This window comes from Poecilia reticulata, linkage group LG9 (genome assembly GCF_000633615.1).
Source record: "Poecilia reticulata strain Guanapo linkage group LG9, Guppy_female_1.0+MT, whole genome shotgun sequence".
In the NCBI taxonomy this organism is placed as follows: domain Eukaryota; kingdom Metazoa; phylum Chordata; class Actinopteri; order Cyprinodontiformes; family Poeciliidae; genus Poecilia; species Poecilia reticulata.
The window spans coordinates 21225100-21250658 of NC_024339.1; the positions used below are offsets into that span (position 1 = coordinate 21225100).

The 25559-nt window shown below is 37.6% G+C and overlaps 4 protein-coding genes across 8 annotated transcripts; 2 read left to right on the forward strand and 2 right to left on the reverse strand.

Annotated features, from left to right (window-relative positions):
• Positions 1 to 1151: 1151 nt before the first annotated feature.
• LOC103470246 (kinesin-like protein KIF24) lies at positions 1152 to 11446 on the reverse strand. 3 transcript variants are annotated; one of them, XM_008418540.2, is made up of 15 exons: positions 11357 to 11446; positions 9842 to 9968; positions 8922 to 9755; positions 8051 to 8216; positions 7850 to 7947; positions 7058 to 7270; positions 6818 to 6905; positions 6351 to 6472; positions 5675 to 5780; positions 5192 to 5263; positions 4970 to 5079; positions 3225 to 4693; positions 2065 to 2440; positions 1900 to 1993; positions 1618 to 1819 (listed from the first exon to the last, which is right to left on the reverse strand). In XM_008418540.2, exons 2-15 carry the CDS (start codon positions 9898 to 9900, stop codon positions 1694 to 1696), a joined length of 3933 nt encoding a protein of 1310 aa, XP_008416762.1. In that variant the 5' UTR covers positions 9901 to 9968; positions 11357 to 11446; the 3' UTR covers positions 1618 to 1693. The 3 variants fall into 3 exon arrangements, with proteins under 3 accessions (XP_017161960.1, XP_008416762.1, XP_008416761.1); XM_008418539.2 differs by having other exon boundaries at positions 8051 to 8219; XM_017306471.1 differs by lacking the exons at positions 8922 to 9755; positions 9842 to 9968; positions 11357 to 11446 and adding an exon at positions 8700 to 8725 and having other exon boundaries at positions 1152 to 1819; positions 8051 to 8219.
• Positions 11447 to 11629: 183 nt separating this feature from the next.
• LOC103470247 (Rieske domain-containing protein-like) lies at positions 11630 to 16226 on the forward strand. 3 transcript variants are annotated; one of them, XM_017306472.1, is made up of 4 exons: positions 11630 to 11710; positions 13894 to 14078; positions 14952 to 14986; positions 15300 to 16226. In XM_017306472.1, exons 2-4 carry the CDS (start codon positions 13907 to 13909, stop codon positions 15588 to 15590), a joined length of 498 nt encoding a protein of 165 aa, XP_017161961.1. In that variant the 5' UTR covers positions 11630 to 11710; positions 13894 to 13906; the 3' UTR covers positions 15591 to 16226. The 3 variants fall into 3 exon arrangements, with proteins under 3 accessions (XP_017161961.1, XP_008416763.1, XP_008416764.1); XM_008418541.2 differs by lacking the exon at positions 11630 to 11710 and adding an exon at positions 12167 to 12253; XM_008418542.2 differs by lacking the exon at positions 11630 to 11710 and adding an exon at positions 12221 to 12308.
• A 1108-nt stretch (positions 16227 to 17334) lies between these two features.
• On the forward strand, positions 17335 to 21554 carry gtf2h3 (general transcription factor IIH, polypeptide 3). Its single transcript, XM_008418544.2, has 13 exons — positions 17335 to 17559; positions 17667 to 17746; positions 18121 to 18227; positions 18695 to 18837; positions 19001 to 19063; positions 19277 to 19306; positions 19403 to 19431; positions 20104 to 20178; positions 20273 to 20326; positions 20457 to 20525; positions 20607 to 20742; positions 20830 to 20866; positions 20965 to 21554. The coding sequence occupies exons 1-13, from the start codon at positions 17550 to 17552 to the stop codon at positions 21032 to 21034; spliced, it is 903 nt and encodes a 300-aa protein (XP_008416766.1). The 5' UTR covers positions 17335 to 17549; the 3' UTR covers positions 21035 to 21554.
• A 189-nt stretch (positions 21555 to 21743) lies between these two features.
• Positions 21744 to 24752, reverse strand: psmd9 (proteasome 26S subunit, non-ATPase 9). The gene is made up of 6 exons (XM_008418543.2): positions 24592 to 24752; positions 24420 to 24519; positions 22817 to 23010; positions 22584 to 22685; positions 22282 to 22370; positions 21744 to 22162 (listed from the first exon to the last, which is right to left on the reverse strand). The coding sequence occupies exons 1-6, from the start codon at positions 24715 to 24717 to the stop codon at positions 22135 to 22137; spliced, it is 639 nt and encodes a 212-aa protein (XP_008416765.1). The 5' UTR covers positions 24718 to 24752; the 3' UTR covers positions 21744 to 22134.
• Positions 24753 to 25559: the final 807 nt, after the last annotated feature.

Genomic DNA, 25559 nt, shown 5'->3' on the forward strand with positions numbered 1-25559 from the left:
AAGCACTTTTTATTAAAATATAAACCACTGACACCATATTTAAACAAACACAAACAACTTTAATTAAATCTTCATCCCATCTTGCAAAAGATATTCTACCAAAAACTTCTGAACCTCTTTGTCAGCAGCTTGGCTTGAAGCTTGAAAGACATTAGTAAAAAATAAATAATAAATAAATATTGGAAAATACCATTATCCATATTAGCTTGATACATGGTTTCATTCTGCTTGATGAATGTGAACACCACCTTGGTGGTCTACTCTGGACAAAGAAGATGTTTGAGTTATGTCCATTTTAATTAAAATTATATTAAGATGTAGCAAGACATACTCAGGAACATCTGAGATGACATGACCACAGATAATAGTAAATAACTTCATTATAAAAAGCAGCCAAAGTTTTGTGGAACACATTTTAAAACACATTTGCCAAAATAATTCACTGCCTTCAGACACATCTAAACCTGAGCAAGTTCCTTAATCCGCAGGGTTTAATGTAATGTCGGCCCACTCTTTGCCACTATAATAGCTTCAGCTGTCCTGGGAAGGCTGTCCACTTGGCTTAGGAGTGTGTTTATAGAAATGTTGACAATTTTCAGTCAGACACCGACGTCTTTACACTTGGTAAAGCAAGGCTTGGCTGCAGCAGCTCAGGAATGGAAACTCACTCTGTGAAGCTCTCTATACACTCTTCAGTTAAAATGTGGAGTTCTGTAGCTATTGACCCTGCGGAAAGTTGGCGACCTACACACATTATGTCCCTCAGCCTTGGCAGACCCCGTTCTGTGATTTCAAGAGGCCTACCACTTTGTTGCTGGGTTCCAGCTGGAGAAAATGATGCAATTCTACAAACTCAACCCCAAAACAAGAAAAAGCTGGAAAAAAAGAAGAAAAAAAATTATACATCAATTACAATTAAGCTCCTCCTGCTGTTGTCTTGATGTCCTGTACAAAGATCTGATATAATTGTATCAACCTTCCTGAATCAGAACCAAACATTTAAAAAGCAACATTTAATTTTTGTTCTCCACTAAAGTGGAACAAATTTCCAGAAAACTGCAATGATGCTCAAGCAACGAGTTTCTTTAAACAAAGGCTAAAACAAAATTTGTTTAAAGCTGAAATCGAAGAATACCTGGGACATAATAAAGTGTAGTCTGTTTTCAAGCTGTCATCGTTTTACCTTACTTTGCAAGGTAAAGTTTTTTGCTTTTTTGTTGTTTTATTTTTCTTCTAAAAATGTAAAGAACTTGCCTTGTGGCTGGAAATGGGCAATGCAAATAAAACTGCCTTGCTGTTGTGTCCTATCAATTCCACTTTGTTATAATACCACCACTAGTTGACTGTGGAATATTTAGCAGCAAGGAAATTTCATGCTGCATGGTCGCCCAGTTTGTAGCACTGTTGACTTGCAGCAACAATGTCCTGTGGTTTCTTTGCATGGAGATGTGGGTACTCCAGCTTCTCCCCACAGTCCTGAATCATGACTATTAGGTTAATTCAATTCAAATGAAATCGATCAAATTAATTGGTCTCTCAATTCATGTCTTTAGGTATGTGTGTGCATGGTTGTGCTGTTTCCCTAGTATTATTAGTTTAAATAAATTTAAACTTGAACTTCATCATTCAAGTTTATAGTGGAATAAATGCATGCTGTTTTTTGTTGTTTTTTTGTGTGAAAAATTGCATTTTTCTAATCTTCTTGTGTGGAGTGATGGTTGGTCTTCAGATAGGGCCTCAGATGAGCTTTCATGCTGTGTACACACTGAGCCTTCCTCTCCAGGATCTCATCCAGCTTGTGGACAAATTCCACAAAAACCTGTTGGACCAAAGGACAAAAATTATGCACAAAAAAAAAAAGAGCAAAAGCCATCAGTTGTGAAGTTGGTTTTGTCGAACCAGATCATGCTGCTGGCAAAGAAGTTCCCCCTCTTTGTGACAAATAGCTTCCATCTCTTTCAGCTGCTCCATGTGGACCTCAATAATGTGCAACCTGGGAGCACATTGAGTTAGAGTAGTTCTGTACAAGAATCATAACACTGGGCCACATTTAATAATTCTTACCTTGCGTGGTCCGAACTGTCCACGGTGAACAGATGGATTGTGGGTTTGATTTGCTGGTTGCCGCTTTCTTCTCCACCTAACTCAGCAGGATTGAACTGCTCAGCAGCAACTCTTGAGATATTGTAATAATGTGCCTGTGCTGAGTTCAAGGAGTCATATTGAGGCTCTGAATGTTGCTTAGATATGTTGGTTTTAGAGTGTATATTATGTGTACATTCTAGTGAATTGTGTGTAGACTGAGAGCTACAATCCTCAGTGCTTTTGATTAAAGATGAAGCCTGGGACTTAATTATGGATGCAGTTAAATTTTTTTCTAAAGTTGATGGTTTTTTCTCCTTGTTGCCCTGGTCTTGGATGGAGTAAGGTGTATCTGTACCTGAAAAAAAGGAGACTACCTCAAATTCTTAATAAATATCAAAGAGTTCATTTATATCAGTAATTCAATTCAAAAAGTGAAACTCTGACACAATATACATTCACTACACACACAAATTAATTTCAAGCATTAATTTATATTCATTTGAATGATTCTTATAGCTAATAAATTACATTTTTTGGGGAAAATTAGAATATTACATAGGAGCAACAACAAACGATTTCCAACACAATAATGTTATGCTAGGTGCAATATGGCTGCTGACTGGACACATGTCCAGCAGACGGTCACTGACATAATTTTCCTTAACAATGATGTTAAGTCACAAAATATAAATGCAAAATAACCTGATTGATCACAGAGTTCTGTATCCAGGCATGTTGAAAGCTGAGTGATCAAAAAGCTGCAGAAGGAACAAAAAATCTAAAGCCACCACACATCTGTGGCGTGAACCACAACCGTCCCATCAATATAAACTTAAACCAGAGACGATATCAGAGATGTTGCATAAGGTAAGTAAGGTGAAAAAAAGTTGATTTTTTATTAGTCTTAAGTAATATTCCTATTTTCTTAAAAATAAACACACATTTTGGTTTTCCACTGAGCCTAAGATTAATTATTCAAATGAACTGAAATAAATAATTGAAATGTATCTTCTGGTCTGTGGCATTTCACTTTTTAAATTGAATCGCCAAAACTAATGAACTTTATATGACATTGTAATTTATTAAGATGCACATGTGCTTTGTATGTTTTACTGAAACAGAAGCAGGGTTTCTCTTACCTCTTCCATTGACAGTGATTGCGATGCATTTCTTTTGCTCATGGTGACCAGCTGCTGTTGCAGTGTCATATGTAGCAGACATATTCATCTGGAGGCTCTTTGAGTGGGGCGGCTCCAATGGAGACAAGGAAAATTCTTCGTGTGGACCAGCAGGCTGCCGCTGCTGCTCCACATGAAGCTGGGAAATGCTGAGAGGATCCATAAAGCAGCTTAGAGAATCTCCAGAAATATCAACTTGAGGTAAAAGAGACACTTTGCTGCTGTTTTCACATACTGGGGAAAGTGCATTAAATTGCAGATGAAGATTTTTGCTGTAGTAATCAGACACTCCTTTCTGCTCATGGCTCCATGCTATGTCTGTTGTTTGCTGTTTCTGCAGATCCACATCCCTTTTGACCTCTGAATCAAGGCAACCGGACAGGTGTGCCTCTGTTTTTGTTGGGATTTGCTTGGACTCCACCTCTGTGCTTCCCATCCAGCAGTCCCTCAGGTGTCCCCCCTTCATACCAGCTAGCCTCTTCTCCTCCTTCCTCCCAGCTGCCTCAGTCTTCACCTTCCTCTCATTTTCACACTTATCGTCATCAGCAACATTCTTAGTGTGGTTTGCAAAGGTTTCGGTTTGCACACTTGAAGTCTCTTCTAAACAAGGATCGGTTTGGGTAGAGAATGAAAAGTTAGACGAGTGCAGGAGGGAAGACAGAGATTCCCGAGTAGAGAAAGAGAAAGATGAAGATGAGAGAGGATGGACGTATGAAGACATTGGTGAAGGTGAAAACTGCTGCAGCTGCTGATGATACTCTCTCAGATGCCTCACTTTCTCTTTTTCGTCAGCTTTGTGTAGTTCTCCTTCTCTTAACTCCTCTTCTTCCTTGCATGTGTCTCTACAGCTTGCAGCCTGTCTTCTCATTTCTGTCCATTCTGGTTCCTCTCTCTTTCTCTCTTCCATAGTCTGCTGATGGCTCTCCTTTTCCCTGTGGTAGAATCCGGATTCCCTTTTAGAAAAAGTTAAGTCACCCCCTTTAACGGCTCCACTGTTTTGTTGTCCCAACATCCCCACTGCTCTGGTATGTTTCCCTTTAACACAGTTACTGTGAATATCATTGTACATTTCATTTTCAGTTCTCCCATCCTGTCTGACCTCCAGTCCTCTACTCAAACACCTGTCTTCAGTCTGTGCCAACGACCCCCTAATTGGGCTAATATGTTCAAGTTCTATGACTTTTCTGTTTCTTGATTGTGTTTCCTCTAAACAAGAATGTTTTGTGGGTGTTGAGCAAAAAACTGGTTGTGATATGTGTGGGCTGGTATGTGTTTTGGGACTGAAATTCTTGTTCTGATTTCCTAACTTTGGATTTTTAGAAGTCCCAACATTTCTTCTGTTCCCTGTGTTGCTGTTGTCAGACCGGGCCATGTTGCTTCTGCTTCTTTTTCTTCCAATTGGCCCATTTTGTCCTCTCAACTCCTTCACACTGTAAGAAATTGAACACATGCGATGCCTTATGAAAGTCTTTATACTACTGAAACGTTTTCATGTTTTCTATAATGTTACAACCATAAACCTCAATATTTTTACTGAGATTTATAAAGTAGGGCATAATTTTAAGGTGGAAGCAAGATGATGCTGCATATTCTTTGACACTGTCCTCTTTCCCCTTTACTCCAATACCCATAAATATAATCCAGCACCTTATGAGAGAAGTAACATTTGCCTCTATTTACCGTTTCCTTCCCCTTTAAACTCTTACCGATCTGCATATCTCAGAGTATTGAGTGTGTGTTCTGTTGCTGAGTGACCCGGTGAAATGTTGGCAATCATGCATGTCTTCGAGTCACCAACAAACGAGTCCTTTAAAACCTAAAATGAGAATGAACCAGTTTAGTTTGAAAAGAATCTCAAGAATATGTGTGGGTCAAAGTGGAAACACAATAAAATTATCTGTCCTTTTATTATTAAGTTACATCAGTACCTGAGTGAGTTTGCTTTGTCGGAAAGGAGTGTGAGATTCCTCTTTGTCCAGTGAACGGATACATTCTTTCAGCTGTGGGGGGAAAGCAGGTATTAGATTTGTGGAAAAATTAGATAGACTATTGCTGCTGTCATAGGATCTAAAAAGGTTAGCAGCCAAGTACTGAAATTACATGTATAATATTAGCTGATCATCACTGTTACTAGCTTTAAAAAAGCAGGTAGTCTCTGTTTATGTGTTTTTAAAGAAACGCGAATTTGGAAAGAGATCAGCAAGGATCTCAGAGGAGTCACTGTTGCTACCCATCATTTTGAGAATGTTCTTCAGGCTTTATTTAAATCATTTCAAAACCAATAAGGTGAAATTGATCAATTTACACATAACACAGTTCCAATAGGGAATTTTTAGCAGCTTTTTCTTCCCAATGACTGTTTATAATTAAATATGGTGAAGTATATCTGAGTTTGTGAGAAAGTTTCTTACAGCCAGCAGGCTCTGGTTGATCTCAGCTCCCTCCATGCGACTCTGCTTGTTTGGTTCTTTGGCATCTGATGCTCTCTCACTGCCTGCCAGGTCCACAAACCATATTCTGCACACACGTATACACAAACACGCGGCAATTAGTTTTATCAATTTTCCACAAAACATTAGAACTATCGGATTGTCAATTCAGGCGATTAAAAAAAAAAAAAAGAAATCATCAGGAAGTTGGTAAAACACCAGATCTTCTTCTGGCAACCATGTGAAAATGTTCACATGGCAGATTGAACAGCACTCTGTGAGAAGTAAAATGCTTGGGATATTGCTTTAAACTTCTCCACAACTTTCTCATGCTAATTGAAGGCAATCAGGAGAAATTGGATTTTATTTGAGTCTGTCAGAGTGAAGGGGGAACACAAGTGCATGCCACACTTCACAGACTTTTATTCTTAAAATAAGAGAAATAAATGGTCTATGACATGAAATCCCCCTCAAAAAACATGCTCAAGCTTTAAAATGTTATGTGACAAAATGTGAAAATCTTCTTTTGTGAGAAATTTTGAAACCTTGAAAAAATAAAATCACACTTAGGTTTGAATCACAGATAATGATTGCCAGGTCATGGCAATCCAGATATATTCTGAATAATACCAACAAATAGAAAGATTTAGTCTCTCACCTTCCAGCTATCTGCTGATTAAGCTTCCTGAGCTGAATCTGAAGCAAGGCATGGGATCGAGAGGAAAGAGGATTCACACCACTTGTCCCTTGTGTTCGCTCAGCTGTTCCCTGTGAAATTACCTTAAAGCAGCCAGGAATGCAGAAAAAGGAGAGCAGCTTAAGCAAGAGATCATAACATTACAAACAACAGAGTGATTCCTATCTGAAGGGTAAAGAAAATATAAATTAATGGTAGGTAGGAGTCAACTACTGGATTAATGAGGATGTAACCACATATCTATTATTGGTATTACTGTTTTGTACCTTTTGACAATTAAAGAAACCTTTCTCATACTGCAAAGTATTTGATTTTAGTTTAAAAGTTTGGTTTAAGGTTCATACCTTGTTGATTGGTTTGCCATTTACAACACTAACTCTGGACTACACATTGGGTAAATTACTAATTGTATGAAAAAAGGATCAAACCTCCAGCAGCGAGCTGACTGAATCCACTCGGATGTCCCGCAGACCTGAAATGTGAACCACTTTCTTTCCATCCTCCCTGGCAAATAACCTTCAACGGAGGGGGAAATAGGTAAGATACTCTGCTCACTATAGAAAAACTAACTGTTCAGCAGAGAAAATATGGGGGGACAGGTTGCAGTGAAAACACAAACCAGATAAATCACTTAAGATAAAAAAAGCAATAAATTTGAAACCAATAACCTTTTCCTATGTTCCAACAAGTCGTACAGCTGGCCGCAGTAGATTTCAAAGAAGCTGACATAAACCAGTAGAGATGCGCTTGTCTCAGACAGGTGAGCAAAAATGTCCCGAACGGCTAGAGCATATAAGCCAGTTCCAGCAGGGGATGAACCCAGCATGGTGTGAGTCTTTCCTGCACCTGTCTGTCCATATGCAAAGCAGGTGGCCTTGCCTCTGTGAATACACACAACACAAAGAGAAAAGACACTAAACACACTAAACTTTATGCTGTTTTATTTAGAGGAAAGAATGTGATCAACTGGACAGCTCAGTAGGCAAGGGCCAGCAGGAAACTGATCTGATCACTTTTATTGAAAATATCAATCATTAACAATTAATTATTTACACTGTTGGTGCAATAACCAATCATTAGGATCTTTAAAGAAAATATCTACAACATTTGCTCACTGTTATTTAAGTTTGACACCCTTTTAGTTTCCACACCATGACAGTCCATGTTTTTCTTGACCAGAATTATTTCCAAAAACACAAATTTGTCTTTCATGTAAGCAATAAGGGGGAGCAGCAGGGGGATTCTTCGTGCCAGTTGACTGGCAGTGCACAGCAGCCTGTGGTGAGAGGCAGAGCTGTATTTGTCTATGTGCCTCAGAGCTGGAGAACAACGTTAAAGTGGGGTAAAGCTATGATGAAATTTTTGGGGGGTTTGAAACTTTAGGAATCATTTCACAGTAGTGATTGACCCTGGTCTACAATGCACATGCCTTGCATGGCAATTTAGCGGTAAACACCTACCCACTGAGCATGTGCTGTACCAAAGGATACGCTGTTTTCAGATAGACCTCTTCATTGGAGATCTCCTCTCCAAAAACTTGGTCGAAATGATACCTGTGCTGCAAAACAACAGAGAACCAGAACAAATTAAGCATAAAAATGTATTTTTTTTAGAATTACAAAATGAAGGAATCATTTTTTTTTCTCTTTCTGCATATCTACCTGTAATATGTACTCTGTGAGATCCACAGCTTCTTTGCTTTCGTGCACAACTGCCATACACTCTCCACTCGGAGTTGTCACAACATCTACCTCTCCTCTTTTGCACTCTGCAAGAGTTAAAGGTCGTTTCCTCACACACACGCTGATCCGTTGTCCTTCCCCATATCTGCTGCAAAAACACATCATACCGTCGTTATGTTTCTTAGGTTCGTGCAAAAGTATTCATACCTCTGACGACCGCAAACATTTTATAAATTGGATTTTATAAAATGAACCAAGACAAAGTAGTCCAAATCAAAATCTGAAAACAGTGGAGTCCACTTGATTTCAGACAAGTTTGATCTGATACCCTTAAATAAAATTGCCTTCAGAAGTTCTATTAACAATAACAGTCCTCTTTTGTGTAATTTTATATGAGTATTAATTAGAGAATCTATGATTTGAAAATAACTGTTGTCACACAATCTGACAACGCTGAGCTATTTTTACCCCCCCCCCAAATCAACACTAATTCAGGTGGAGATGTTAAAAAGATATACAAAAGGTCCCACAGCAGTAATTGCAGCAAAAGTTGATTCTACAAGGTATATCTAAGCAGGGGCCATTTGACAAATGCGTGTCACTCCTCTCAAAGTAATTTAATTTTTACCATTTTTGTAAATCGTGCATCGTTTTCTTTCCACTTTAGAATTATGCACTACTTTGTGTTGTCTGTCTAACAAAAAAAAAAAAAACACAAAATGGGTGAAAAGGGCTGTGGACACTTTTGCATTCATACTTGCGTATCGACTTTCTTGCTAAGTGAAACGTGCAGTTGTTATCTTGTTGTGTAGAAATATAGCAATGAGGGTAGAACTGAACAGCACTTTACTTTGCAGCCTGAGGAGGACTCAGAGGTAGTCCATAGTTGTAGCCGGCTGTTGTTTTTGCTTCATAAATGGGCGTGGGCTTGGTAACATCTGCAGGACTCTTTTTCTTCCTGGAGATTGTCTTTCTGTCTTTCTGTGCTGATGGTTTGTTAATAAATGATTCCGATGTTACTGCTGCTGGGGGAGGATTCAATTTGTTGAATGTCTCGCTCTTTGGTACTAATCTGATGTGAGAGTTGAGCATTGAAGATTCCCGTGTGACGTGCAGCTGGATGCTTTGTCCATTGTGAGGATCACATGAACAGCTACGCTCATTTAGTAATGAGCTTTGTCGAAGGTCACACACCACAGCTTTTCTGCTGTGAAGCCCCAGTTGAATGGGTGTGGCTGATCCGTTTTCACAAACTGGATCATCATTCCTGTTGTGACTTGCGTAGACATGAATGGTGTCTTCAAAATGAGAACACAATCTCTGGTCTGTGTTTTCAGCAGAGAAATCCAGCCGTCTGCGAACATATGATGGTCTATCACCGAATGCATTAGAAACAGCTCCACTTTCATTCTTATCCCTTCTCACATCTCCATTGGAGTTTCCATATCCATCAGGACTGAAGCTATTATTAGCAGGAAATAGCTCATTACTGTCTTCATAATCGCACTTATTGTAAATCCCAATATCGTCATTTCTAAGGCTCCTTAGATCAAGGCTTTTAACCAGTTGGACCAGCTGGAAAAGGCGAGCTCTGTCCTCCATAGAGCAAACTCCCAGGAGGGGGTAGTCCTCCATGCTCAGTGTGGAAAGATGGGCTGCCCGGTAAACACCCATCAAGGTGAACCTAAAAGACAAAACAACAGAGAAAGATAAGTGTATCATTAGAAAAATCAAAGCAACCATGTGGACTTGACTGATCTGTTTGCTTACCTTGAATAATGACGCTGAAGCCCAGCCGCCGACAGACAATTGTACAGGCAAACTGTCATTTCTCCCTTGGCTTTTTTTCTATTTGGTCCTCCACTTTGTCAAACAAGTGGATAAGTCAGCTTGGCTTCTGTCAATTAGGAAATAAATAGAATGCAAAGTGGGTAGCTAGCATTATTCTGTATTAATGAAACAACAGCAGCAACATAAAACACTGTCCTGTCCAGTAAAAGTGATGACCAGTGGTTTCTCCTGGTGTCATTACTACCAGCATGTTCTGTTGACTGGAAAGTAAAGCACTGGGCTGCAGCATGATGCTGAAACCTGACACTGGTGCAGGATAGAGCCGGGGCCTGCACCAGTGCAGCTGCAACATATTTCTACATAGTGGCAAACGTGACAAATATAGAAAACACAGACTGATCAACTGTTGACTTCTACTGTACATTGGCTAACGGCTGCAACCAGTCTTACTGATATACAGTCTCCTACAATTAGTCACTTGGACATTATTAGACCTTCCATATGTTTTTTAAACCTAATCCTTGAAGGACCGCAGGGGGGTGGTGCTTATCTCCATCTGACACTCAGAGGCAGTGCAGCCTCTGGTTGGGTCACCAGACCCACTGGACACTTCTTTACTTTATTGTGCTGCTACATAGGAGGGCTGCATTTCCTGGAAAAACTGCAATATTTATAAACTTCATTTTTAAAAACAGTTAATCAGTTGAGCTGTTACTGCTGCTGAGGGTCTGATGCATTTATTTACATCTAAGAGAAGTAGTATTTATGTGGATCTATACACGTTCTACAAATTACTTCCTAATATCCTTGTTTAAGGTGGCTGGTTTAGTTGCCAGAATGGCTCTTAAACTGTGCTACAAGAAGTACCATTGGTGGTACGTGGTCTGACTTTAATGGTAGTCAGAGGAAATGTTGGTATTAATTATTTGCAACTTAAATACAACTAAATTATTATTAATATTTATTTAGATTATAACTAAATGTTTAGTTAGCAAACTAGATATTTAGCTGCAAGGTAAATATTTACTTAGCAAGCTAAACAATTAGAAACCTAAATGTTATTGATAGCAAACAAAATATTTAGTTTATCTTCTAACTAAATTTTTAGTTTGCAAACTAAATATTTATCTTCAAATTAAATATTTAGTTAGCAAGCTAAATAATGTTTAGCTTATGAACCAATTATCAGTTAGCAAGCTAAATATGTAGCTTCAAATTCTGCTCCAACCTAAATATTTAGCTTGAAGATAAATATTTATATGGCTAATTAAATATTTAGTTTTAAGCTGTGACATTTGTAAATGGATGAATAACGTGGTGAAAATATGAGTTTGAAAATTAACCCCTATTTCCTTCTCTTATGACAGGGTAAATAATTTTTGACCGTGTAACTTTACAAACGACACTCAACATTTTACAGTTTTCTATCATTTTGGTAGCTGCAAAACTCATAAAATCTAGAAAAGACATTGACGAAAAACAAAATACCCTTACCCACGACGCTTTAGTAGCACAGAAAGCTAAGAACGGGACGTTAAACTGACATTAATATTTCACCAAGTAGAAGCCTGACTGACATTTCCGTACACAGACTGAATCTCCATAACGACGGAAACAGTTCGGCGCCCTCTCTTCCTGCTGGAGCACAGCTATGGACACAGCCTTCGTCAAAATAGACCTGGTCAAATATAAAGGCAGGCTTTCCAGACCTACAACTAGTTGAATAACGACCAGTTCAGCAAAACACTGAGCGATAATCCGTCAGAGGCTTAAACCACTAAGAAGCCCACACACCAAACCATTTCAAAGCACTGGTCAACTGACTACAACTGGGAGAAAGCAATACAGGTAGAGCTACTGTTTATTTTTTAATAAACCAACCGGACTGTATAAAGATATGTTAAAAAATACAACTAAGAATTTTTTTATTAAACTTTATTTACTATTGTACACATATTTTAATTATAGTAATTTGGTAGAGGAAAAAAAATCAATTAAGCATTATTTGTAAATATTGTAAAAACAAAAACAACGAATATTTATTAGGTAAGAAAAGATAACCGAATTAGATAGAACAACAGTGTAATGTAAAAACCTATATTTAATTTGCTAAAAATATATTTTTATAATATTTCAAAAATATTTTAACCTTTATTTACTCTGTTTTATAATGTCAGAAATAAAATATTAAATTTGCTTTTTATAGCTACTGCAGAAATTTGGGTGACAAATGACCAAAAGATCAGGCGGAATGTGACTTAGTTCGGGACGTCGTTTTTGTTTCTTGGGGGACGTAACTAAACGTAACACCAAAATATTGGCTGGTCTGCAGCAGTTCTGGTCATAGGCGTGTGGTAGTTTGCATTTTATTTGTTGACTCCAAATGTTCGGGTAAGCCTGCTGGGTGAAGATAACGCAGTTTCACGTTTGTTTGCGCATAGTTTTGGTAAGATAAGTCATCAATATAAATAGTTGCACAGTAACCAGTTTGAAGTCCTAACTAAAGCTGCCTGGAGTTCATGATCTGGTTCCGTCAGCACCCAGTTGAAGGTTATTAAGTCAGAGACTGAGCCAAATCACAATAGGTTCATTTATTCAATATATCAAGCAGACAAGAGCAAGGTTGCATAACAATCGTGAATACATCTTTGTAGATTAGTGTGAAAGTGCAACTCTATTTTTCAGATCTTGCTTTCCAAAATCTAGGCTCATTTATGTATTAAAATAGCTTTGAGAAGTATTTTCCAGTGGCTTGTAGAGACCTTTTATTTTTTCTTTGAATCTCAACTGCATTGCACTCATTTTAACTTCAGTACTAGACCTTTAAAAAAAAGTTATTGATATGTTCATTAACGCAGATTTAGGAATGAGTTTGAAATATAAGGCCAACTCAAGGGCTCATAAATTATTACTTTCCTTTTTACTTTAGATCAATAAGTTGGTTCCAAAAGACCATGAAAGAGTTGCCAACATGTTTGTAGTACTGAGGATGAAATGGGCATATTTTAGGGGGTACTCACTGTTATAGTAGAGGGCTGTTACTAATAACTATGTTTTTAAAGTCGTAAGTAGAAAATAACTGTTGGTTAATTATTTTTGTCTAAAAAATAAACTGTGTGTGTTTCATAGTTAATTTCAAATAACTATTTGCCTCAAATGGACCAAAGCAAACATCAAACTATAAGGAAAACTCACCATGTGGAGTGGTACTCCACTGATCACTCCATTCCTGAAAAGAAACCAGTTATTATTTTAGTTCTTTAAAACTTTAGGTGCATCTTCTGTTTCCAGTTTGCTGCTACAGGAACCTTTCTGCAACCTCCTGTAGATGTAAATACTGACTCTAACCCCACCCAGGACTTTAACGAAAAAAACAGTATTGGCGGAGAGAGATTTTGGTTGTGTCACTACAGTCTGTACTGTGAAGATTATTTTGCGACAAAACAAAACCTGTCAACCTCTATTTTTTCCAAATAAGCAGCTGTAAATTATCTAGAGAATTTAGATAAATGCACTACTTCAAACTTATAGGGCTTCCACAAGGATAAACTCTTGGTACGTTGACATTTTCTTCATAAATGAGTAACTAACCAGGTACAGATCATTTGGTGCTCAGTTTTTACCATCCATGCTAGTAATAGACTAATTTCTAGTAATGAAACTGAACTTATCGTTTGGAGTTAGGCACAGGAGATTGAGTATCAGGGATCATGTACTAGTTCCTTTACTCTCCAGTTCAAAATATTTAATTGATTTCACTGTTTCAAATATTGAGATAATGTACCTAATTCACAAAATAGAAACCGTTTAAACTTATAATTATCACAAAATCAGGATAAAGACCTCTTGAACTCTCACAGATGCATGATCCACTAATTAACCATCTTCTTTCTGTAAGTCAATGTTTCAGCCAGTAGTTGGGAATCGCCTTGTTGGTACAAATATTAACTCTTTATTTCTCTACAACTGTCTTGAGCGATCTGTTAAACAAATTGTGTGTGTGTTTTTTTTTTATTTTTTAATATATACAGCAGTACAATCAGGATGTCACCTGCAGAGGAGACCCCCCCTGCTCTCTCTCCTGATATGCATTTCATTGGAAAGAAGGCAGATATTATTGAGGCTGGCCGTGTGACGAAGCAGGTGAATGGATGCAGAGATGTGCTTGTCGTGTACCACCAGGGGGAGCTTTATGCAATGGACCTGCGTTGCTACCGTAAGCTCAAACGGAAGCTTTGTGTGTGACTTGATATATAGTCGAAAGCAGTGGTTCTTAACCTTTTTTGAGGTACCGAACCCACCAGATTCATATGCGCACTCACTGAACCCATCTTTCGTGATAAATACAATTTAATTTTTTTTTCCAAATTCAAGACATTTGACCCAATTAGACTCTAGTTGGGTCACTTTAAGAAGATCACCAAGTCTTCTTAAAAGGTAGAATCTCTGAGAATAGTTCTTCAAAATGTAGTCAATGTTTTCAGCAAAGTTGAGCTGACTGTGCAGGAACGACCAAAGGTATTTAAATTTTGCCACAGTTTCAACAGGTTGGCCATCGAGAGAAACTGGAACCACTTTAAGGTCTTGTTTAGATCATTTAATTAGCTCTACATTCTTAAGATAATGAAAAATTAATAATAAACAAGGACCTTGCGGTATTCTGATTTAGTAATGTAATTATATTAGTTGTGTTATCACCCCCACGCCACTAGAGGCAGTACCAACCCCGAAAAGATGCGACTAAGGAGCAGATTTAGAAGTACACCGAAAGCTACAAACAAAAACTGTGAGCTTTGCTGAAGTAATTAAAGACACAAGTTCAAATCCATGCTGAGAGTGGAGCTCCTTCAATCAGTGCTCCTCCACAGCACTGATTGGCCAAGCAATGTAACGTGATCCTCTGCAGCAAGTGATAGCAAAGCGGGACTCGTCATCACGACTTTACACAAGTGTGTCTTTACCTCCACGGCAGAGGCTCCGCCGAACACCTGGGGTTCTATCGAACCCGGGTTAAGAACCACTGGTCTAAAGGGAGTGCCCAGTTGAAATACTGTATGAAATAACAGCATCTTTCTTTTCTTTTTGGCAGATGCTGGTGGTCTATTACATAATGGAGATATCGAGGTTGGCTTTTTCTGTTTTATAGTAAAACATGTCACGCCTGATGGTAGTTGTGAATGGGTTTCCATTGCTTTTATTCTGCCTTGCAGTAGTATTCGAAATTTAAAGCTACACCACAGCTACACCACAGACAATAAACTCAAGGGTTTTGTACACTTTTGCTAGGCACTGTGCTTTACAACATTTAAATATGTACCATGTTGAAGCTTCTTTCTGTCTGAAACAGATTTTTAGTTGTATATTTATATGATAGCTGTAGAAAACTAAGTTCTTATTGTAATACCAATTTTACACTTGTACCAATCATCTCCATTAGGAGTTCAATGGACGGCCTTGCATTGTTTGTCCGTGGCACCAATACAAGATCACCCTGGCAGAAGGTGAAGGACTTTATCAAGCTGTGGACCATCCTACAATCAGACCACTGAAGACTCAGTGGCGCTCCAAGGGAGTCAAGCAAAGGACTCATAAAGTCACTGAAGTTAGCGGGGATGTTTATGTTACCCTGAATGACTCCAGCGAGGCCATCGAGTCCGATGTCTACCAGACTGAGAAATACAGAACTGCTTCACTCGATGCACTGCTGAAACTCAAACCCAAGACATAGGAACAAGACATACATCTATAAAACCTTCTGTTTTATTTACAAAGACTCTACTTGTTTCAAAGATAGTTTAATGATTTAACAAAACGTTCAGACTCCTTTTCTGATGTTATGTCAGTATTTTCTCATTTTAATTTCCATCTAATTATTATTTTAAATTTCAAGGGGTTCAAACAAAGTAACAAAACCTTACAGAAAATCGATCAAATTTGCTTCAGGATGAAAACAAATGACTTTGAATCGTTACAATTAAATCCGATGATGCCTTCTTAAAAAGTTTAATCTATTAATCCTAAGGTTATTCTTTTGAATAAGTAGAACAAACAAGGATATTTTACTAATTACATTTTACACAGTTTCTTAACATATTGCAGTTTTATTTATTCAAGAAACCATAAACATGCTTATTAGAAGAGATGCGTTCAAACGAAAAACAGATCTTACATCTGTTGATCTATGTAACATCGACAGGTTGCCAACAATTTTTCCACAAAATGTAATGTAGAAGTACAAATGATATTTTGACAAAGTTTTTACATTTTGTATCAGTACAAACTTATGATTTTGCACAACAGCCTTATTTTTTATTTGTCTAAGATGTCTTTGCTTCTGTAAAAATAAACTACATTTTTATTGGACTACTTTTTGTTGTGCTTACTGCATGCTTTCACCTCAGAAATATTTCCTTCAGTTTGTGCATTATAACATTTATAACTCACCTAAGTTGTGTTTGGGAAAAAGTATTTGTATTGAAAGATGTCATAAATACTCTCAACTGTTTACATTATGGACTTCTGTGAATGTATGAAAATCAAGTTTAATGAAATACATTTTATATTTTCAGGAGGCCTTTTCATTATCTTAGTTGAGGGCAAAAAGAGAAAAAATAACCACAATTCAAATGGTGACTAACTTTTCTGGTAAATGAGAAAATACATATATTTTTATGTCTGCAAAGGTCTATATTTTTAATAAACTGTATATTATTAAAAGGTGGATTAATTTAGCCCCAAAATGTGGGTCCTGTTTGTGTGTTTAAATTACGTACAATATTAAAGATAACTGAGTTTTACAATTTCTTTTCTAACGCACATTTTGCCAAACACATAAATGGCTTTGTCTTTAACCACTGATTTTCCAGAAGTTTGGATAATTTATTTATATCACAAGCAAATTATAGCTGGTATTTCTTATGTTGTAATTTTGTGCTTACTGTACAGTTTCTTATATGTATTTTTTATGTTTTACTGCTTTGTGAATTTGCATGCTTCCATTTGCCTGTAATTTTTCTGAAGGTACGACTAGACTTTCTCACTTTCAATAAAGGACATTCCCATTATACTGTTTTGTTCTATCAAAGTCAGTCCAAGTATAAAAAAAGCAATGCAATATCCAGAAGTTGTTTTACATTTGTGTATCTTTTTGATTTCTGGAACTTGCAATTAGAATTTAAATTGGTGAATATTTTGAATTCAGATGTCTAGAATCTGGATCTGTAAAGCTATGCAATTTGAAAAAAATAAAAATGTACAGTAGTCTTGTATAAGAGATGGTTTTGATTATATTAGACAACATTAAGCTGCCATCAACTTTCTGCCCTATTTATTTTACTTTTACATTTTTATTATTATTTTTAAAACCTTTTCCTCAACTTTATTAGCTGGGTGATCATAACAAAATGTCTCGATTTGTTGTGCAAAATCAAACCAGACGCTAGGTGGCAGCATGGCGCCTCGAGTTCTTCAGTCTATCAGACAGTAGAAGAAGATGCGGATGTTGTGAGAAGGGAAGCGGTTTTATGTAGTTTTTCCTCGATCCTGGATAACTTATTCTAGATAAGACGTTAGCAGCATTTTATACGCTATCAGCTAATATTGTAATTCATCAGAGATGGAAATTAGCAGCAGATAAAGCTGGAAGAAGATCTATTCTTCTTTGGTTTCTAACAAAAAACTTAACGAAATGGCTTCAGGTCTGTCCTGCTCATAATATGTCCCTTATTGGCAAACATGTTTCGCTGGGTCGTTTCTTTTGCATTGGGTTGATATTTGTCATGTTTTTTGGGGGTTTTTTTTGCAGAGGATGAATTGAATCTCCTGGTCATCGTGGTTGATGTGAATCCCATCTGGTGGGGTCAGCAAGGTCAGCGTGAGCCAGAGGTATCCTCTTCCTTATTTCTGATATCTCAGTCATATTTTCTACTCACTCAGTAGTGATTAGGTAAATTGTTTCTTTGCATATGGCACATTAAGAGCAAAGCAAAAGAAATGCATTTGAACTAGAGTTTGAGATCACATAATTCAAAGTTTACCACTAATCCTGTTGTTTACCAGGCTTAGTGGTAAACAACACTATTCCAGAAATTAGTCCCTTTTCTCTTTTTCTATTGTCTATTTGAGGTCTTATCTTTAAAAAAATAAAAAGTAATTTATGTCAGCAAACAATTATGAAAATGTATGTTTAATTCTAATATTTGAACACAAATGTCTGTTTGTCTCTGAGAACAGTATCCACTGTGTTTCTATTTTTTAAGTTTACTTTGTGCAAGTGTCTGGATGCCGTCATGGTGATGGGAAATTCCCATATGGCAATGACAAGGACAAACAGGCTGGCCGTTATCGCCAGTCACTGTCAAGACAGGTAACCACAGTTCACAACATTATAAGAATTTTTTTATTAATAGAGTAATTGAAATTTGACCCTGTCCTTCCAGCCAATCCCTCCCTCTATCCATTCATCCCCAAGCATAATGATGTAATTCCTTCAGTTTTTGTAGGCTAAAGGACCTACATAACGTTTTTTTTTGCATGAATAAATGTCTTTGCAAAAATTATACCAGAATCAGTCAAAATTTGTATTGACATTAGTCAAAGAAGTCTAATTATTGTAACTCCAGTTTTTTTTTCTTACTGGACTGGATATCTATTTATTCTTCTACATAGCCTTGCTTTTCTAATATTTTATTGCCACGCTTGATCAAGAAATTACATTAAACCTATATTGTGACAATTTAGTTTTCTTTTTTTTGTGCTACAGATGTTTTTTAGTGTTTGGAACTAAAACGCTGCAGTGTTTTATACCTTTCATCACTTTTCTCTTTCATCCAGTCACTTCTTGTATCCCAGTAAGAGCTGGGAAAGTGGAGACAGTGGTGGGGATGAAATTTCCTCCAGCCGGGATGGAAAATACGAACTCCTTGCTGTCGCCAACAACCTCATTGCTGAAGAGATCAGGAGTATTATGACTAAAAGTGAGTTTTAAAAAAAACAACTGGTTTTTATAGCATGTGACTAAAGCTAATGTAAAAGGTACACAGATTTGGTTGGTTGGTACCTTTAGTTTAATATTTTTTCCAGCTATTAATGACTTACTATTAAACATACTGGTGACTGCTGTGTGTCTTCTTCTTACAGCTGAAGTGACGGGGAATTCAACTGACACCCTGTTGGCAGGATCTCTTGCCAAAGCCCTCTGTTGTATCCTTTCACTGAAACATCTTTGATAATTCAGTATTCAGGAAACTGGTTCAGCTAACAAAAAGTGAATTATTTTTATGTCATTACAGTCATGAAGTTTTATGACTGACTTCTCTGAAGTAACCCTGCGTGCGCAGCTTTGATTTGCTCATTGGGTCAGAAGAAATTAGTGTGAGCTGTTTTGCTAATTGTCCTTAAAACGTCACCATGCAGATATTAACAGGGTCTCAAAAGAGTTAGAAGGTAAAGTAAGATTAAACTGTATCTCTTTTTTATTATTATTATTATTTTCTTATATTAGAAACTACAAAGTTGCATTTTACTTTTTTTTCTTTTTAGTTGGACAAGAGATGAAGTCAAGGATATTGGTAAGATCTTACTTAATTCCTCACTTGGTTTTGTTTTTCCTAATCAGTTCAGCTGTTGGTACTCCCATGCCATTTTGTACCCATGCACTTAACAGTTTAGTTTTTCAGCTTGTTACATATTTCTGAGTAATTGTAGCATTAAAATGTACTAGAAATAGTACATTTTAATGCTATTAAATGTACTATTTACATTTAGTACATTGTACTAAATCCAGCAATCGGAGGGTGGGGTGCTTTTTGTCTGCAGTGTCCATTAAGCTGCAGATAGTTTAAACACTGGACAGGTTTCCAGTCTGTCACAGGGTAACGCTGAGATACACAACCACACACACACACACCTGTGGGCAATTTAGAGTGACCAACCTATTGATTTTGGACAGTAGAAGGAAGCCAGAGTAACCTGTGAGAACTCAAGCAGAGAGAAAAGAAACACAATAAGTAATTATAGTTACTAAAAAAACTAATTTATATGAATATTATGTAGCTCATAAAAAGCTAAAATCCTACATCATTTGTTCATAAAGTTCTATGTTTCACCCTGTTTTTATTGATTGTGGTTCTGAATCAGTTCTAAATTGGTTGTCCAAAAAGCAGTTATGGTTAATAAATACAGGGACAAAATGGGGAAGATGTAAAATCACCGTCTCGTTTTGTTTTGCTCGTCTTGGTTAGGTGATAAAAGCAGCTGATGACTGCGCTCTCCAGTACATGAACTTCATGAATGTGATTTTTGCTGCACAAAAGCAGGTAAAACTAAATCTCTCTGCTCTAGACTTTCACTAATGTATCTTTTCAATTGATTTAAATAAAAAAAAAAAACCTACATTTATACTTTTGCCAGAACATCCTGATAGATGCGTGTGTGCTGGACTCAGACTCGGGGCTGCTTCAGCAGGTACATCTTTGATGCAGGCTTATTAACGTAGCATTGCAACTGTGAATGTGTAATAAATGACTGACAAAATATCAGTCATTGGATATTAAAACAGAAAGTGGTGCCACCAGGAGTTATGTTTGTGTTTTAGGCTTGTGACATAACAGGAGGCTTGTACCTGAAGATACCGCAGAAAGTAGCCCTGGCTCAGTACCTGCTGGTGAGTGTTTCTGCTGTTCGCTGCGGCTTGCAGCGGTTGCAGCTTGAAGGTAGAGTAAGCATGTGTGTGTTTTGGGAACAGTGGGTGTTCCTGCCCGACTCGGAGCAGCGCTCCCAGCTGGTGCTGCCGCCGCCTGCCCACGTGGACTACAGAGCTGCCTGTTTCTGCCACCGTAACCTCATAGAGATTGGCTATGTCTGCTCCGTTTGTCTGTCGAGTGAGTACCGCACGCCGTCACGTGCGTTTCAAAGACGCAATGTTGTTTGTATTTGCGATGATGATTTTTCTCTCGTTTGCTTCCAAGTATTCTGCAACTTCAGCCCCATTTGCACAACATGCGAGTAAGTCTGTTACTTTGACTTTACCGTATTGTCAGGTAAAATCTATTTTACTTTGTAGATTTCTTGACAGTAATAGTTAAACATCTGTTTGTTCTTAGGACGGCCTTTAAAATCCAGCTACCTCAGATGGTCAAACCTAAAAAGAAGAAATTGAAGCAAGCAGCTTGATTACCGTTTTGATTTCCTCTCACTGCCATTTAGGCAAATCTGTTTATTTAGAAGAAGAAGCCCCTGATCCAAATGTATCTACTGATTTCGTTACTGAAACCTCCTGGATAAAATGTATTTGCTGTTAGAGCAAAGATTTCCTGGAAACCTTTGTGAAGACAAACATGTGGAAGATTCTTCTTATTCTTCTCGTCTCTGCAAAGCAAAAAAAAAAAAAAACATAATAAAAGACCCAGCACAAGGAGTGTTTCGATGGGCATTTCTGCATTTTACAGCCTTGTTTCTATCATTGATTTTTAACAAGTCAATCTGCAGAAGCTCTTCAGTCTCATTGCTACAGAAATGACATTTTTGAATTTAGTCTCTTCTGCTTTATGTGCTTTGTCAAATTCACTACTGAAACTTTAAAAAAATCCACCAAGCGCTGATTCATTGTAACTTCACTAATATAAAATACGCTATGTAAACTCCAACCACAGCAATATGTGAATTTAATACACAACTTAACGCCAAACAACAACCAGTTGTACATCATCTCTGCATAAACCGGTCACTGGTATTTCTAAAAATATATATTTTGGTTATAATAGCACAACTGTAGTAGTTTATCCATTTAACACACCATCATTTAATCTTAAAGATGTTTTATGAGTCTGTCCCATGAGACAATGTATTTATTGCAAAAATTCATCACTTCATACAAGTCAAAATGTTTCTTGTTTTCTTCAAGAAAACTATTTATTCAACCAAAAAAATAATCATATGTACACACAGGATGAGAATTACTGAAGCATCCCATCTTTAATAACCATGACCATCTTCTTTCAAGCTCCCAAGAGGAAAAAAAACTTCAAACCAAAAGCCGGTCTCTTTAAACGTGCAGAAGAATGTATGCAGATCTTAATCATGGGTTCAGTGTGATCCCCTTTGCTGCAGCACTTTAACTTTGACATATTCCATTCTTAGTCATTGTATGGAGAAAATGTTCCAAGATTTTCATTAGAAAACTGAAAAATGAAAATAGATCCAAACTTTTGCTGTACAGAGTAGAAAACACTCAGGAGATTCACAGGTTTAAATCTGGAATAAGGTTGTGTGGATTATCGCTGGACTGGAACAATGTTGCACCTGAAGAAAAAAAATAATTGTAATGTTAACAGTTATTCTACTAACAAATAGATTCACAAACTGCTTCTGCTGCCTACATGTGACAGAATGACAGTTTTTGTGTCGCTCTGTGCGCTCACCCTAGCAGACCCCTGCCAGACCACCGCTGTGGAGTCAGGCTCATCTGAACCTTTTGGCCGTCTCTGATCACAACGACCCGTAAAGGTTTCTGAAAACGGACATTATGCTGCTGTTTACATTGGCTGATAGGCATGTTCAGAAAGTACAATCATGGTAAAAGCAATCAAGCTCACGTTGTTTTGAAAGTAAAGTGAAATAAAACATGAAAATTGAATTACTAAGCTACAGCAAACTGCAAGATCAATAATACTTAAAACAATTTATTTTTCAATTTAAACAAGTGAAATCAAACTAAACTTACTCCTTCACTGTGTTGCACCACTGCAGCAATGTTCTGCAGATTCTGAAAGTTGTTTGTGTTCACAGAGCCAAACTCGATAACTTCATCTCCTAGTTTGAGCCCCTGTAAGAAAAAAAAACAAACACCTAACAATCATGCTCAAAGAAATTGAAACATTAAACATGAATGTCAGCATAAATGTTGGTTTATCTGAAGGTTTTACTAAGTTAAAGAGCAGAGAAGATGTTCCTCACAGCTCCAGAAGCAGGTGAGCCATACGTGACGGCATCCACTCGAGCAAAGGGAGGAGGCAGAGTGACCTGCTCCTCCATCGGCTCCTCCAGGCTTTCTGCCTCGTCTCGTTCCCGCTTGGCTTTCTCTCTAGCGTGGAGCTTGTGCAGAGCTTCTTCAATCTCTGCCATGATGGCTTTGTGGTCATTTTGTAGACCTGAGACACAAACAAAACAAAAGCCCAACAGTTTAAGTGCAAGAACAAACATCACAGTTGAAGTGCCGTGAAGAAGAATAATGTTCTCTTTTCAAAGAGAAAGCCAAGCAGCAAAACTGACAGCTAACCAACCGTTGTATTCTAGCTACATTTCACATGGGACAGAGTTTCAAACAGGAGGGTCACTTATATTATTTGAAGAGCCTTGCAAAAGTTTTCTGTTTGAACTGTCCTACAATAAGCTTTTTGTGATTTTATGTGATAGGCCAACACAAAATAGTACACTATCCTTTAAGGGTAATGAAAATGATGCATAATTTTACTTTTAAAAAAATTTACAAATAAAAGTCTGAAAACAATGGTGGCCATTCATATCCAGCCTCTCTTTCTCTGAAGTATAGCTATGTACATCTCAAGATTGAAATCTCTGTCCACTCGTCTTTGTAAAGTTTACAATATTGCCAAAGATATTTATTCATCCTTTCAAATAATTGAATGTGGGTCTTTCAGTCACTTCCTGGGTGGTAGCCTGCTGGGATGTTGTCATCTATAAAATAAGTCCACAGTCAACTGTTAGTGGTATTATTAGAAAGTGGAAGTGATCGGAAACAATAGCATGTTTCTCCAAAGTGGTTGGCTAAATCACAGCATGGGGTCAGCAGAGTCTGAGCTGCATAAAAACACCAGATCTGCAGAGAGTTCACCAACTTTCTGTAATATCAATGGATACAGAATTTCAAACTTTGTTCTTCAAATTAGCTTAATGGATAACTGTGAAGCTATACCCAGGCATTACATCACCAAGTGCAATGCAAAGTGTCAGATGGAGTTGTGTAAAGCACATTGACACCAGACTCTCCAACAGTGGAGACCTGTTCTCTGAACTGATTAATCATTTCTCTCCGTCTGGAAATGCAATAGACAACTCTGCGTTTGGCTGTTTCCAGAAGAATAACACTGCTTCTGACTGCTTCATGTCGCACGCAAAGTTTGGAGCAACGGGGGTTGTAGTGTGAGGCTGGGTACCACTGCACAAAGCAAGGTCCATTAAGATATGGAGGAGAGAGACTGGTGTAGACAAACTTCACTATCTGCACAGAATCCATACCCCAAGAGCAAAAACTGCAACTCATGCCTTCTTGTCCAACATCAGTGTTTGACCTCATAAAAAGAAACTTATAACGGCAAAAGTGGTATGATATTATGTGGATTAAGCATGTGGATTAAGCATGGGGATGTCATCCAAGTTTGTGAGGAAAAATGAGCGAATACTTCCGACATCACAGTGTAGTTCAACTTCAGAAAGACTGAATGGAAAGTAAACTAAACTTGTGAGACGACTGAAGTGGCTGTAGTTCACCCAAGAACTGCTTATAGAATAGAAAACACAAAGACAAACACATCCTTACATGATATATTGTGCCTCGCGTCCCTGATCGTGTACAAATTAACATCTGCTCGGGGATAACCCTCCGCGTCAACCAGAGGACCCTCAACTCCGACACCTTGCTGTAAACAACAAGAGAAACAAGTTCAGCGTTGAGCAGGACTAGATAACTTCAGAGTGTGGGAACAACTTACGTCTTCTAAAACGTCATGGTAAGCCTTTATCTGCTCTTCAATTTCATCTTTCTTTTTAATAAGGTTTTTCACGTCGTCCATTTTTATTGCAGAGCCCTCAGCTCTGTTTTCTCCTGTCATCTTCATGGCTGCTAAACAATCTCTCTTCCGGCTACAGGCGTTCCTATGACGTTAGTTCCGGTGCAGCGACCCCAACTGTCCAAATGTAGACACTACCAAAATATAAAACCTTTTACTTACAGAAAGCAAAAATATAATACATTTGTACATTTTTATTATTACTCTCGTGTAAATAAGACACATGATTCTTTAGTGGTTTAATAAGCTAAAATAAAATTTGGGGGAAAGTTCGTGTGTCTTTTAATATAACTGTCTTCATGATCAGAGTAGAGCTATGTCTGTCTGCATGTCCAAGCAGGTTCCAGCTGTTTCTTTAAAAGCACATCTCCCTCAGTGCAGCACCATCTGGAACAGACTGGACTTTGATCGATCTGCTGCATCTGATAAGCAGATACCAGGATGCTCTAATCTTTTTGATAGCAAGTGCTCTACAGGAAGTGAGCTAATATTAGACGTTTAAAATAGCATCTCCATTTTTCTTTACAAACTCTTGCTGTGTAAATTGAAATTTGCTTAATTTAGGTTTCCTGGGAATCACTGAAAATGTTATATTTAGCATAACCACAATTTATGAGAACTGCTTCACATTTACATAACGGAATGGACAAACCTTTTTCACCTGTGTACAGGTGCTCCAGCCCCAGGAACGTAAACTACATTCCACAGCTGCTCTGCATTTCTTCCTTAGTTTTCTCTTGTAGTTAAGGTACCTTCAGGAATAGGTCTGGCTACTCCATAACGTTAATTTTGTTGGTATGAAATAAAATTATGCTTACTTTCTGTTTTGTATGATGGTGTTTTGTTCAAACACCCATTTCAAATTTAATTCCTCTTTGCCCCATCAAATT